General features: G+C 37.5%; 1 protein-coding gene across 6 annotated transcripts in view; it reads right to left on the reverse strand.

Annotated features, from left to right (window-relative positions):
• Positions 1 to 15,452, reverse strand: part of MACROD2 (mono-ADP ribosylhydrolase 2) — a 2,315,241-nt gene that overhangs the window by 1,769,186 nt on the left and 530,603 nt on the right. For all 6 annotated transcript variants that reach the window (XR_015139977.1, XM_086335015.1, XM_086335014.1 and 3 more), the window contains exon 4: positions 1,259 to 1,288. Coding sequence is in view for 5 of the 6 variants with exons in the window: in XM_086335015.1 (XP_086191141.1) it covers positions 1,259 to 1,288 (30 nt within the window). In the remaining variant the exon portion in view is untranslated. The remainder of the gene's footprint in view (positions 1 to 1,258; positions 1,289 to 15,452) is intronic.

Genomic DNA, 15,452 nt, shown 5'->3' on the forward strand with positions numbered 1-15,452 from the left:
AATTCAAAAAGATACATGCACCTTACCTTCACAGCAGCACTGTTTACAATGGCCAAGAAATGGAAACAACCTTAATGTTTATTGAAAGAGGAATGGGTAAGTAAGGTGTGGCATATATACACAAAGGAATATCACTCGGCCATAAAAAGAATGAAATACTGTCACTGGCAGCAACATGGATGGAACGAGATTAGCACACTCAGTGAAGTAAGTCAGAAACACAAACACCATATGACATCACTATACGTGGAAACTGAAATATGACACAAACGAACTTATCTGCAAAACAGAAAGAGACTCACAGAAACAGAGAACAGGCTTGTGGTTGACAACACAGACTGAAAGTGGGAGGGTGGACGGGGAGTTTAGGATTAGCATTTGCAAATATTCTGTTGCTGTTGTTTGGTCACTCAGTTGTGTCCGACTCTTTGTGACCCCATGAACTATAGTCCGCCAGGCTCCTCTGTCCGTGGGATTTCCCAGGCAAGAATACTGGAGCGGGCTGCCATATCTTTCTCTAGGGGGTCTTTTCGACCCAGAGATTGAACGACATCTGCCACATCTCCTTCATTGCAGGTGGATTCTTTTATCACTGAGCCACCAGGAAAGCCCATGAACTATTATACATAGAATGAATAAACAAGATCCCACTGTTTAGTACAGGGAACTACATTCAGTATCCTGTGATTAAACATAATGGAAAAGAATATATATAGGAATACACACACACACACAGAGGGCACAGCAATCCACTCCAGTATTCTTGCCTGGAGAATCCCATGGACAGAGCAGCCTGGCAGGCTGCAGTCCTTGGGGTAACATAGAGTTGTATGCTCCTGAAGCGACTTAGCACGCACACATATATATACACATGTACAAGTGAATCACTCTGTGATACAGAAGAAATTAACGCATTTTAAATCAACTATACTTCAATAAAGTAATTCTTTCAAAGTGAATCTATTATCTAATATATGTGTATTCATCTCAATAGCTTACTGCTACTATAGCTTAAGCCAAGGTAGAAACACAAAGCTTCATGAGAAGAACAACAGTATTCTGTATATTTTGAAGTCAGTTAAAATAACATTCAGATAAACCCAAGATATTTCAGTTATGAATTATTCTCTGGAAGATTATAATTTGCATGGTTGATGAATACAGCAAAATTAATTTTGTTAAAGTATCAAGGAACTTACTAAACATCTTATGGTTGGTGTAGTAATAAAATATATTTTAAGTGATATTGAGGACTTACCACCTCCACCTCCAAGAAGGCTGGCATTTGCTGTTTAAAAGAAAACAAACAAAAGATGTTAAATAATATATTAAAATATGTTTATGCCAGAGTATGCCAAGAAAAACCTGGTAATGATCATGCCATACATACACACACACACATATATCAAAATATGTACTTTTATATAAAAATACATTCTTTGTTTTATGATGTATGAAAATGTAAATATTCACTATTTTTATCTCCTTTTTCACTTCAAATGACTATTTTTACAATGTTCTTACTTCTAATAAAATAAAATACATATTATGATCATTTTATTATCATTCTGTATCTAAACTTCTGTTTTCTCCATTTTATCAAGTAGAGATATAACAATGTTACTTAAGCAATTTCAATCATTTCAAAGGATAATGTAACAAAAAAGAATAATGATAATTTTAATTAAATTAAACGCCATCAAATAAAGCTATCTCAAGTTACTATGCTATAAGAATGAACTTAAAAAAAAAAGAAGAATGAACTTAAATAGCAACATATTTATTCTTTTTTGCATTAAATTTTTGTTTGTGGGAAAGAAACACATTTTAAATATTTTTGGAAAACAATGGTTTGTCATTTCATACCCATTTATCTATTAATCTGGCCCACACAATTATATAAGTCAAATAATAAGCAAAATATAAAACAATTCCATTTAGATTTTAAGAGGTCAATTTTTCAGAAAGTTCCATGGCAATTTTTTGCTGAACTATTAAGCAACCTTACACCTACGATAATCTAGTCACTACAAAAGTCAGAAAACAGAACTCTTGGAGCAACATAAAGTATGTAGTAACCAAGCTGTCTTTCTCCATGGAGAAATCTGAGCTACCAGAAGATTATAGAAATCATTTAATAAGGAATACTAGGAATCTTTAACTTGAATTTTAGTGTGATATCCACAGACCATGCACTGGCCTAGTAAGAGAAGCAAATATCAGAGTGTTAATGATTCCATCAATAAAAAAATGGAACATTTTAAGAATAAAAGCCTATATCCATATGTGATGGTTTGTTTATTGCAACACTAAAGAGAACATTATAAAAATGCATGGAGAACAAACACCTTTGAAGGTTTTCTCGGTATGTCAATATTAGAGCATCAAATCTTATCTCATATGATCTTCCAAGTACAGGGCCATCTATTAATAATAATAGCTGCTCTTGGCTTTCCCTCACTCTTTCATCACAAAAATGGACTGAGGAGCAATCCCATTAGTCAAACAAAACTCACTTCAGATATTACAAGTCATGCACCACTGTGTCAACTCAGAGCCCTCAAATTCTTCTGACTTTACAATGAAAACGTGTAATATTTACCTAGATGGTACTCAGTTCAGTTCAGTCAGTTCAGTCGCTCAGTCATGTCTGATTCTTTGCAACCCCATGAATCAAAGCACGCCAGGCCTCCCTGTCCATCACCAACTCCCAGAGTTCACTCAGACTCAGATCCATCGAGTCAGTGATGCCATCCAGCCATCTCATCCTCTGTCATCCCCTTCTCCTCCTGCCCCCAATCCCTCCCAGCATCAGAGTCTTATCCAATGAGTCAACTCTTCGCATGAGGTGGCCAAAGTACTGGAGTTTCAGCTTTAGCATCATTCCTTCCAAAGGACACCCAGGGCTGATCTCCTTCAGAAAGAACGGGTTGGATCTCCTTGCAGTCCAAGGGACTCTCAAGACTCTTCTCCAACACCACAGTTCAAAAGCATCAATATTCGGCACTCAGCTTTCTTCACAGTTCAACTCTCACATCCATACATGACCACAGGAAAAACCATAGCCTTGACTAGATGGACCTTTGTTGGCAAAGTAATGTCTTTGCTTTTCAATATGCTATCTAGGTTGGTCATAACTTTTCTTCCAAGGAATAAGCGTCTTTTAATTTCATGGCTGCAGTCACCATCTCCAGTGATTTGGGAGCCCAGAAAAATAAAGTCTGACACTATTTCCACTGTTTCCCCATCTATTTCCCATGAAGTGATGGGACCAGATGCCATGATCTTCGTTTTCTGAATGTTGAGCTTTAAGCCAACTTTTTCACTCTCCTCTTTCACTTTCATCAAGAGGCTTTTTAGTTCCTCTTCACTTTCTGCCACAAGGGTGGTGTCATCTGCATATCTGAGATTATTGATATTTCTCCCAGAACTCTTGATTTCAGCTTGTGCTTCTTCCAGCCCAGTGTTTCTCATGATGTACTCTGCATATAAGTTAAATAAGCAGGGTGACAATATACAGCCTTGACATACTCCTTTTCCTATTTGGAACCAGTCTGTTGTTCCATGTCCAGTTCTAACTGTTGCTTCCTGACCTGCATACAAATTTCTCAAGAGGCAGGTCTGGTGGTCTGGTATTCTCATCTCTTTCAGGATTTTCCACAGTTTATTGTGATCCACACAGTCAAAGGCTTTGGCATAGTCAATAAAGCAGAAATAGATGTTTTTCTGGAACTCTATTTCTTTTTCCATGATCCAGCAGATGTTGGCAATTTTGTCTCTGGCTCCTCTGCCTTTTCTAAAACCAGCTTGAATATCTGGAAGTTCACAGTTCACGTATTGCTGAAGCCTGGCTTGGGGAATTTTGAGCATTACTTTTCTAGCGTGTGAGATGAGTGCAATTGTGTGGTAGTTTCAGCATTCTTTGGCATTGCTTTTCTTTGGGATTGGAATGAAAATTGACCTTTTCCAGTCCTGTGGCCACTGTTGAGTTTTCCAAATTTGCTGGCATATTGAGTGCACCACTTTCACAGCATCATCTTTCAGGATTTGAAATAGCTCAACTGGAATTTCATCACCTCCAATAGCTTTGTTCATAGTGATGTTTTCTAAGGCCCACTTGACTTCACATTCCAGCATGTCTGTCTCTAGGTCAGTGATCACACCATTGTGATTATCTGGGTCGTGAAGATCTTTTTTGTCCAGTTCTTCTGTGTATTCTTGCCACCTCTTCTTAATATCTTCTGCTTCTGTTAGGTCCATACTATTTCTGTCCTTTATTGAGCCCATCTTTGCATGAAATCTTCCCTTGGTATCTCTAATTTTCTTGAAGAGATCTCTAGTCTTTCCCATTCTGTTGTTTTCCTCTATTTCTTTGCATTGATCGCTGAGGAAGGCTTTCTTATCTCTTTTTGCTATTCTTTGGAACTCTGCATTCAGATGCTTCTATCTTTCCTTTTCTCCTTTGCTTTTCACTTCTCTTCTTTTCACAGCTATTTGTAAGGCCTCCTCAGACAGCCATTTTGCTTTTTTGCATTTCTTTTCCATGGGGATGGTCTTGATCCTTGTCTCCTGTATAATGTCATGAACCTCAATCCATGGTTCATCAGGCACTCTATCTATCAGATCTAGGCCCTTAAATCTATTTCTCACTTCTACTGTATAATCATAAGGGATTTGAGTTAGGTCATACCTGAATGGTCTAGTGGTTTTCCCTACTTTCTTCAATTTCAGTCTGAATTTGGCAATGAGTTCATGATCTGAGCCACAGTCAGCTCCTGGTCTTGTTTTTGTTGACTGTATAGAGCTTCGCCATCTTTGGCTGCAAAGAATATAATCAATCTGATTTCAGTGTTGACCATCTGGTGATGTCCATGTGTAGAGTCTTCTCTTGTGTTGTTGGAAAAGGGTGTTTGCTATGACCAATGCATTTTCTTGGCCAAACTCTATTAGTCTTTGCCCTGCTTCATTCTGTATTCCAAGGTCAAATTTGCCTGTTACTCCAGGTGTTTCTTGACTTCCTACTTTTGCATTCCAGTCCCCTATAATGAAAAGGACATCTTTTTTGTGTGTTAGTTCTAAAAGGTCTTGTAGGTCTTCATAGAAGCATTCAACTTCAGCTTCTTCAGCATTACTGGTTGGGGCATAGACTTGGAATACTGTGATATTGAATGGTTTGCCTTGGAAATGAACAGAGATCATTCTGTCGTTTTTGAGATTGCATCCAAGTACTGCATTTCGAACTCTTTTGTTGACCAAGATGGCTACTCCATTTCTTCTAAGGGATTCCTGCCCACAATAGTAGATATAATGGTCATCTGAGTTAAATTCACCCACTTTCATGCATTTTAGTTCACAGATGGTATCCAGGACTTAATATTTTCCCAAAATCAAACTGTGTTGAAGTGGCAACTTGCTGAAGAGGCATGAGGAAAGATGTTACCAATTCTTTTTTTATTATTTTTTTTAATTGGAGGCTAATTACTTTAAAATATTATAGTGGTTTTGCCATACATTGACATGAATCCGCCACAGGTGTACATGTGTTCCCCATCCTGAACCCCCCTCCCACCACCCTCCCAATCCCAGCCTTCAGGGTCATCCCAGTGCACCAGCCCTTAGCACCCTGTCTCATGCATCAAACTTGGACTGGTGATCTATTTCACATATGATAATATACATGTTTCAATGCTATTCTCTCAAATCATTACCAATCATTATCTTGGGTCCATACCCTTTAGTGGATGGAGGAAATTTCATGATGTCTATTGATAAACCCAAACACTTTCTTAAAAATCTTAACTACATATATTTTTAAAACTGCATGGCATTTCACACTTCTGCTGATTTTTTATTTTTAAATCTGACTGAGAACTCCTTCCTTGTCTATAGCTCTTCCAGATCCCTGAAACTCCATCTGTTGTCCTCCAATTTATACATATTCATTCATAAAAAGAAACTTATTTCCAACAACAAACAACAATAGTAATGAAGAGTAGCTTTACACTCAAATTGTCATGCCCAGAATCACAATAACACAATAAAACCTATTTTTCCCCAATGCTTTGCTTAATAAAGGTAGAGTTTGCCTGTTTGGATAGCACAGACCAAGTCCCATCTGTTTAATCAGGCACTTGTCCAATAGATGTGGGTGGATGAGTGGGAGTAGGTGTAGGAACTGGAATTCCAGGTTTGGAGGACCATCAAGTCCATTTATCTCAGATGTGTGCTCATGTCTAGATGAGCATTTCTGGTTATACTTTTAATATCAACATAAATATTTCATAAAATTGTGGCATCTACAAAGTACACAATCACTTTTAAGATAATTTCATGTGCATTACCATTCATGTAATAGAATCTTAATCTAAGCTGCTTAAATATATTCAAATCAAATTCAAAGCAATTCTAATAACTATAATCCCGATAATGATTTATCTAAAGAATCCATCAAATTTAAGTCTATTTTATCAACTTCTGTTCTCTAAAAATTAAAAAATAAATGTTTTTTCTTCAGAAAAAGTGACATGCCTGCATGCTCAGTCACTTCAGTCATGTCCAACTCTTGTAACCCTATGGACTATAGTCCACAAGGCTCCTCTGTCCATGAGATTCTCCAGGCAAGAATACTGGAGTGGGTTGCCATGCCCTCCTGTAGGGACTCTTCCTGACCCAGGGATCAAAACCACATCCCCTGCGTTACAGGTGTATTCTTTGCCGCTGAGCCACAGGGCAAAAGTGGCAAAAGTGACATAACTGTAGGCAAGTAAAATGAATCTTTAGTATGATTTCTATTATTGTATCTTTACAAAGCACCCTATATGTAATATAACTGATTTTCAACATTTATCGATCAGATGGATTAAGAGCATTTCTTCCATTTCACAGAAGTGAAAATGACTTGTGTGTGTCTGAAATTAACAGTCGTTTAACTTTTACTTAATTATTTCCAATAAATTGAGGTATATTCCAATTAGATAGGAAGCTCTTAAAGATAAGATTTGAGTTTAATAGTTTGGTCTACATTTAATAAGCTCTCAATATGTATTTTCTAATAGATAATTGGCAGATTTGATCCCTTTTCTTTATTGACATAGAAGACAGGTTTTGTTTACTAAAGTGTCTAGAAAGAGAAAACTTTGGTCCTTTTTCTTTTTGTAAAATCAAAGACTGTTAAAGGAAACTCCTATACTTTATTTAGAAATAGTGATTTATAATGTAGGAAACTGAAACTACCATAAAATTATTAACCAACTATACTTCAATATAAATTAAAAAAATTTTAAAAAGAACGTATGAAATATGTTTATATATTTATGTCCCTATATAAGTCCCTTGTTGCAGGGAATTTGGGATGTGCCTCTTGTTATTCCTTGAGTTTCACAGGGAAGAAAACGAAAAAAGGAACTAAGAAAGCTTGAAGTTGATAAGCATGATGCTACTGCATCCAGAATATTTAATGCTTCTCTGAGCATGCCAGTACCATGGCTTAGCTGGTCAAAGCACCTGTCTATTGAACAGAAGATCCTGGGTTCAAATCCCAGCAGTGCCTGGAACAGTATGTTACTGAGCTTCCTAGGTGTACAGTGGTAAAGAATCCACTTGCCAATGCAGCAGATGAAAGAGACACAGGTTTGATCCTTTGCCGGGAGATCCCCTGGAGTAGGAAATGGCAACCTCATTTCTCTAAGCATGCTTTCTAAGTAACCAGCACTAACTTCTTTCATATTTTCCTAAATAAAATGCCCCTGCTACCAGAAGAGGTAGAGGAAAAAATCAACCTACAGTAATTGTCTCAAATATCAATTCAATGAAAAACTAAAATAAACCATTACAAATTAATGAATCTATTATAGTTTTTCCTCCCACAATAACAACTAAGTGAAATGAATAGTTTCACTACTTAGAAAGTAAAAACAGCACTGAACATAAATTGAGTAAGAGTTACCAAAATCTAATTTCAAGTGACAAATATGAATAATTTATTTATAATACCCTAAACAAATGATTATTTTTTGAAGTTTATGAGAAACTGCTTTCTTCCATTTAAACTCGGTTTTGATTTTTTTTAATTAAAATTATCAAATTATACACAAGTATAAATATTCATTATAAAACTATCAAAAACAAAAAATAAGTACAAAGAAGGAATCTTTTTCATAGGATAATTAGCCTACATGAAAAATAATCATGCTAATTGACATTAGCATTACTCTTTTTGGTTTTCTAAAGATATAAACGGAATATTACACTACAGTCAGTTGTAGTATCCGACTGTTTGCCACCCCACGGATTGCAGCACCCTATACTGCAACACGACAGTAGTCTTCCTTTACAAAAATTCCCAAATGACCCTCTTCTACATGTGTGTGTCTTTTTAAGAATATAATTACAATTAAATTGTGGATCAAACAATTACTATATATGTAGTCATATCACTGGAGGTCCCTAGATGCAAAATAGGCCAGGACATTATTAAAAATCCAAGACAAAGCTTTAATTTATTAGATACTTACAACACCATTCCTCCTAAGATGTCAAAATCCTTTGCAGTCTATGTAAGGTAATAAAAAGGATACTGAACTAAGAACTGAGAGCCAGATAACCTCTATTTTAACTCTAGTTCAGTAACTAGCAGGTGAATAGCAGGTGAATCGAGCAAATCATAGTCAAAACTATCTTACTTTTCTTCTTCCATTTGGAAATTTAGAATCAATCGGGGATGGCAAACAGGTTTTATTATTTTTTTTTTAATTTGATTTTATTTTTAAACTTTACAATATTGTATTAGTTTTGCCAAATATCGAAATGAATCCGCCACAGGTATACCCGTGTTCCCCATCTTGAACCCTCCTCTCTCCTCCCTCCCCTACCCTCCCTCTGGGTCATCCCAGTGCACCAGCCCCAGGCATCCAGTACCGTGCATCGAACCTGGACTGGCAACTCGTTTCATACATGATATTATACATGTTTCAATGCCATTCTCCCAAATCTTCCCACCCTTTCCCTCTCCCATAGAGTCCATAAGACTGTTCTATACATCAGTGTCTCTTTTGCTGTCTAGTACACAGGGTTATTGTTACCATCTTTCTAAATTCCATATGTATGCGTTAGTATACTGTATTGGTGTTTTTCTTTCTGGCTTACTTCACTCTGTATAATAGGTTCCAGTTTCATCCACCTCATTAGAATTGATTCAAATGTATTCTTTTTAATGGCTGAGTAATACTCCATTGTGTATATGTACCACAGCTTTCTTATCCATTCATCGGCTGATGGGCATCTAGGTTGCTTCCATGTCCTGGCTATTATAAACAGTGCTGTGATGAACATTGGGGTACACGTGTCTCTTTCCCTTCTGGTTTCCTCAGTGTGTATGAAAGCATTTCCTCTAAAGTCAGGAACAAGACAAGGGTGCCCACTTTCACCATTACTGTTCAACATAGTTTTGGAAGTTTTGGCCACAGCAATCAGAGCAGAAAAAGAAATAAAAGGAATCCAAATTGGAAAAGAAGAAGTAAAACTCTCACTGTTTGCAGATGACATGATCCTTTACATAGAAAACCCTAAAGACTCCACCAAAAAATTACTAGAACTAATCAATGATTATAGCAAAGTTGCAGGATATAAAATCAACACACAGAAATCCCTTGCATTCCTATACACTAATAATGAGAAAACTGAAAGAGAAATTAAGGAAACAATTCCATTCACCATTGCAACTGAAAGAATAAAATACTTAGGAATATATCTACCTAAAAAAACTAAAGACCTATATATAGAAAACTATAAAATACTGGTGAAAGAAATCAAAGAGGACACCAATAGATGGCAAACAGGTTTTAAACAATTCAGATTCATCAGTTACGAGAGACTATCTGCACCTCTGATTGGAGAAGGATTCTGAGGCTAACCCCAGGCTCTGCTGAAAAGAGAGCCATGATTAATTAATAACGCTGGTCATGGTCAGAGGAGGATAGGAAGAATTAAAAGACAGCACACATGCCATAAATTGAGCATTTCTGGATCTGAGAACCTCTTTTAGATTTGACAGTTTTGATGTAATCAGATTTGATTCAATAATCTTGAAAAACAAAACTGCTAACCTAATATGTACCATCATTGTACCTTAACATGGATAACAGCTCCTGTGTTTCCAAGTCTGAAATAATTTAGTCTGTGAAACAGTCCATAGCTGGGTGAAGCAACCCATGTCCACTGTGAGTCAAACTGGCCTGATAAGAGTTTGGAACATTTTTTTTTTTAATTTCACTTGCCCAGTAATTTCTATTATCTGTACTTAGTAATTGTTTATTTTCCCACTCCATTTCTACCTCCACCCAAGACTATCTGTCAAATAAGCAACAGCCTGAGAGACTAGTCTTTAAACATTGATTAAATCTATTTGTTCAGGGTTTTTGTTTGCCTTTCATCATTGTAAAGAAAATTATAGTTGCTTTCATCCTGACAGGATCCTGACCACCTAGTTTAGCTTATTTATTCTGCTTTCTTATTACAACAGAGCACACGGGATGTCAAAAAGATTGTTGGCAAAAAACTTCCCCAGGGGCTCTACTTAAAACACCACTTCATTCACAACATGTTATCCTAAAAAATACAAAAGCCAAAATATCACGCTTTAGAATGGTACACATCACAGTCCCTTGATTTTGAAACTCAAAGCAGGACGGGATAAAAACACCTGTTAAGATGAAAATCCTAAGCACGTGCATGACTCTAGAACCATTGGATACAGGGGGCAACCAACTCAACTGACAGCTGTGGAAATACAAACAAATATAGCTATCAACTTGGCAACAGCTCTCTGTTAACGTTCTTCCAGATTTACACCTTCTAAACAAAATCAAGATGGCCACAAGTTTGGGGCAATGGTATAATTTCCTTCCTTGAAGCTCACAGGGAGAGAAAATTAATAGGCTTAACTATTTCACATGTAGAAACCAGTCATAAACACATAATGGATAATTTACATGTCATACAATGCAGAATTCAAAAGAACTATTCAATATTCCAAGGTCTGTATGAGTTGGATAAGCTGTAACCCACCTTGAAGCCAAAAATAGAATACAATAAGTCCTACTATGGATAAATAGGTGGAAGGTCATCAGGAATTGAAAAAGTTACTTCAGAGTATTAACAAATGAAACAAAATGGAATTATTCTTGATGAACTATAAGAGAGGAGCTAGAGCCGTCCTGTTTTGCCAATATGATGTTACCAGCTATCACTCTGGGTGCTCGGGGACTTCTAGGAATAATGCAGCATGGGAATAAAACTACTTATTTTGTCCAACTCCTTCATTTTACAAAACTGGAAAGATACAGAGGATCAGAGATGTTAGGTAACTTGTCTAGGATCAGGCCTAGGAGAAGAACCTAGGATCTACTATACAATATTGCCAATTTCAAATCGGAAATATATACACACATACATATGTATATATGATTGTTGTTTGTTTGTTCCTCTGAAATCACATTCAAAGACGGTAACAGAATGCAATGTGCATGCTGCCGCTGCTGCGGCCACTAAGTCGCTTCAGTAGTGTCCGACTCTGTGCGACCCCAGAGATGGCAGCCCACCAGGCTGCCACATCATTGGCGGTTTCTACAGCTTCACAGCTCAATACAGAAATAAGAGAAATCAGTGCACACTTCTATTACTGTGCACCGTAATCCTTCTTGACACTGTGCTCTGAATCAGTTGTAATTTTGAGAATGATAACACTGGCTCAGTTACAAAAATGCGATTACTCGAGTAACACAACCTGGGCTTTCCAAAGAGTGAACGAGCATGTCAAAATAGGGGCTGGGGGAAAGAGTTCAAACGTACATTAGCGTTGTAGTTGTAATGATACCAGACACTTGAACAGAAGTTTTTAACTTGCCTTTCACAAGGAAGATTTTGAATGCAAATGAAGTCTCAATTTGAAAAACAGAAGATGCACTTATTTGAGGGAATATGATACACTTTATCCTAATGATAATATAAGCCTGAACATGCACTCTCATTTATACACTTCTCAGAAAGACTAATTTGTTTTAATAAAACCAGACAGTGCCTTTTTTACAAAAAATTGTTTTACATAGTTTATTTCCTCTTTCTTATAATATTATGGAATCTTTTTTTCTCCCTGGTAATGAAACAGCAAATGAGTTTTTTCAAAAGGTTTACCCTGTGTACGAGACAGCAAAAGAGACAATGATGTATAGAACAATCTTATGGACCCTGTGGGAGAGGGAGAGGGTGGCAAGATTTGGGAGAATAAAATTGAAACATGTAAAATATCATGTAAGAAACGAGTTGCCAGTCCAGGTTCGATGCACAATACTGGATGCTTGGGGCTGGTGCACTGGGACAACCCAGAGGGATGGTATGGGGAGGGAGGAGGGAGGAGGGTTCAGGATGGGGAACACATGTATACCTGTGGCGGATTCATTTTGATATTTGGCAAAACTAATACAATTATGTAAAGTTTAAAAATAAAATAAAATTTAAAAAAATAAATAAATAAAAACTAAGGAATTAAAAAAAAAGGTTTATTTTAGCTTATATTTTAATTTAAACCAATAAGACAAAAAAATAATTTTGTCATAGTAAATAAATTGAAAGCTTGAGACAAAGAACCTCAAATTTAAAGGATTTGGGGTTAAAGGAAAGGAATAGGATTGCTGCCTTGAGAACACTTATGAAGCTGTAATATCCATGACGATAAATGCCATATTTGTTGGTATTGACGGTACCATACACAGTTCTTAGTAAAGAGTAGGGACTGAATAATTACCTCTTAAAAACACAACTAAGAGAATGAATGTAAGACAGGGGAATGAGAGGGGGGGAAAGGGGAAAGTTATATTTGGGGGACAGATGAGAGAGTTACAATAACACATACTGACTCCTTCACAATTTCACAGCAAAGTGAGGCTGGAAGCCACACAGATTGAGGCCCAATTCCAGACTGTATCACTGTCCTTGAGAAAGTTCTTAAAACTCTAGTGATTATCTGATCACTTGTATTAATCAGCCAGTTGGTAAAATAATGGTCATGGTACAGATTAGCTGAGAGGTTTAAGAGTGATAAACTATATGAACGCACTTATGGCCCCTGGAATACGCTGAGGCTCAGTAATGTCAGTTCCCTATCCAAGACCCTGATTATAGAGCTGCTTCTGGAAGATACACTAGAGGTTAACATAAAAACCCCCACTAACAGTGGGGATTTACTAAAGGCATTCAGACTAATCCTCACTTTGCAGGGACCAGGGCCATGTTCATCACAGAGAACTACTGTCCTCTACCGTCAATCCAGTTCTGGGCTATGCCCTCATCAGAGTTTTGGGAATAAAGAAGAACTTGTGCACAGAAGAGACTGAGGAAGAAGGGTATCTCCAAATTATAAATATATTTAAGTCTGCCTTTGGGTTTAGGTCAATTTAATAAATCTATATGTCCGTAAAGAAAATGGATGGCATTATTTTGCATGTTATAACACTTTAGTCTTCTGGATTATTTTGACGATTCGGTTTTAAAATAATGTTACTTTATGGCAGATAATTTTTATTTACTCTTCAAGACCCACTCTATACAGCTGCCCCTGTTTTCCGCACAAAGTGATTTAACTATACAAACGGCATCAATGGGTCCTCTGGCTCTGGTAAGTTCAGTCAATAGGGAGCCCTGTTAGTAGCTGGTGGGAGAGCTGAGAATGAGTTGTAGGTATTCATTTTCCTGGTTGTCTTCCTGTAGGCTTATCTTGACCTGACAATGTCCCTTGAACAAAGGTCATTTAGTTCATAACATGACTTCCTCTCCTTTTGGGTTCTGATATGTCTCGCTCTACTTACTTCTTTGAGCTTAGAGTTATAACAGCTGTGCTGTTGGTAGCCTTTGCTTCCTGAACAACCCCTTGAATTTCTCCTATACCATATTTATCTCCAACCCTTGTGCTTATTCCTCTTATTACAAAGCTGGCCAGTATCCTAATTTGACTGTGCCAAAGTTCCTGTTGGGAATTTGATTGAACAGATTTGGTTTATACAAATTGGTCACAACTGATCAGATGAGATCAGTAGCTCAGTCATGTCCTACTCTTTGTGACCCCATGGTCCCAGCACGCAGGCCTCCCTATCCATCACCAACTCCTGGAGTTCACTCAGACCCATGTCCATCGAGTCAGTGATGCCATCCAGCCATCTCATCCTCTGTCGTCCCCTTCTACTCTTGCCCCCAATCCCTCCCAGCATCAGAGTTTTTTCCAATGAGTCAACTCTTCCCATGAAGTGGCCCAAGTACTGAAGTTTCAGCTTTAGCATCATTCCTTCCAAAGAAATCCCAGGGCTGATCTCCTTCAGAATGGACTGGTTGGATCTCCTTGCAGTCCAAGGGACTCTCAAGAGTCTTCTCCAACACCACAGTTCAAAAGTATCAATTCTTCAGTGCTCAGCCTTCTTCACAATCCAACTCTCACATCCATACATGACCACAGGAAAAACCATAGCCTTGACTAGATGAACTTTTCTTGGCAAAGTAATGTCTCTGCTTTTGAATATGCTATCTAGGTTGGTCATAACTTTCCTTCCAAGGAGTAAGCATCTTTTAATTTCATGGTTGCAGTCACCACCTGCAGTGATTTTGGAGCCCAGAAAAATAAAGTCTGACACTGTTCCACTATTTCCCCATCTATTTCCCATGAAGTGATGGGACCGGATGCCATGATCTTCATTTTCTGAATATTGAGCTTTAAGCCAACTTTTTCACTCTCCACTTTCACCTTCATCAAGAGGCTTTTTAGTTCCTCTTCACTTTTTGCCATAAGGGTGGCGTCATCTGCATATCTGAGGTTATTGATATTTCTCCCGGCAATCTTGATTCCAGCTTGTGTTTCTTCCAGTTCTGTGTTTCTCATGAGGTACTCTGCATATAAGTTAAATAAACAGGGTGACAATATACAGCCTTGACATACTCCTTTTCCTATTTGGAACCAGTCTGTTGTTCCATGTCCAGAACTGAAGGTTACCCTAAATCACACATCTCTTCCCAGACTAACTTTCTTAGTGAGAGTAGTTTAGGGAATAATCTATATAGAATTTTCCTTATTAATTAAAAACATAAAACATATTTTAAAAAAAACATAAAGGAATTTCCCTGGTGGTCCAGGAGTTAAGACTCTTGCATGCTTCCACTGCAAGGGGCATAGGTTTGATCCCTGATCAGGGAACTAAGATCCTGCATGCCACAGTTCAGTTCAGTTCAGTCGCTCATCTGTTTCCCATTTTTGCGACCCCATGGACTGCAACACACCAGGCCTCCCTGTCCATCACTAACTCCTGAAGTTTACTCAAACTCATGTCCATTGAGTCAGTGATGCCATCCAACCATCTCATCCTCTGTCATCCCCTTCTCCTCCTGCCTTCAAGCTTTCCCAGCATTAAAGTGAA

The sequence above is a fragment of the Bos grunniens genome, chromosome 13, assembly GCF_055505025.1.
Source record: "Bos grunniens cultivar Pamir isolate PY7600 chromosome 13, Bosgru_T2T1.0, whole genome shotgun sequence".
In the NCBI taxonomy this organism is placed as follows: Eukaryota; Metazoa; Chordata; class Mammalia; order Artiodactyla; family Bovidae; genus Bos; species Bos grunniens.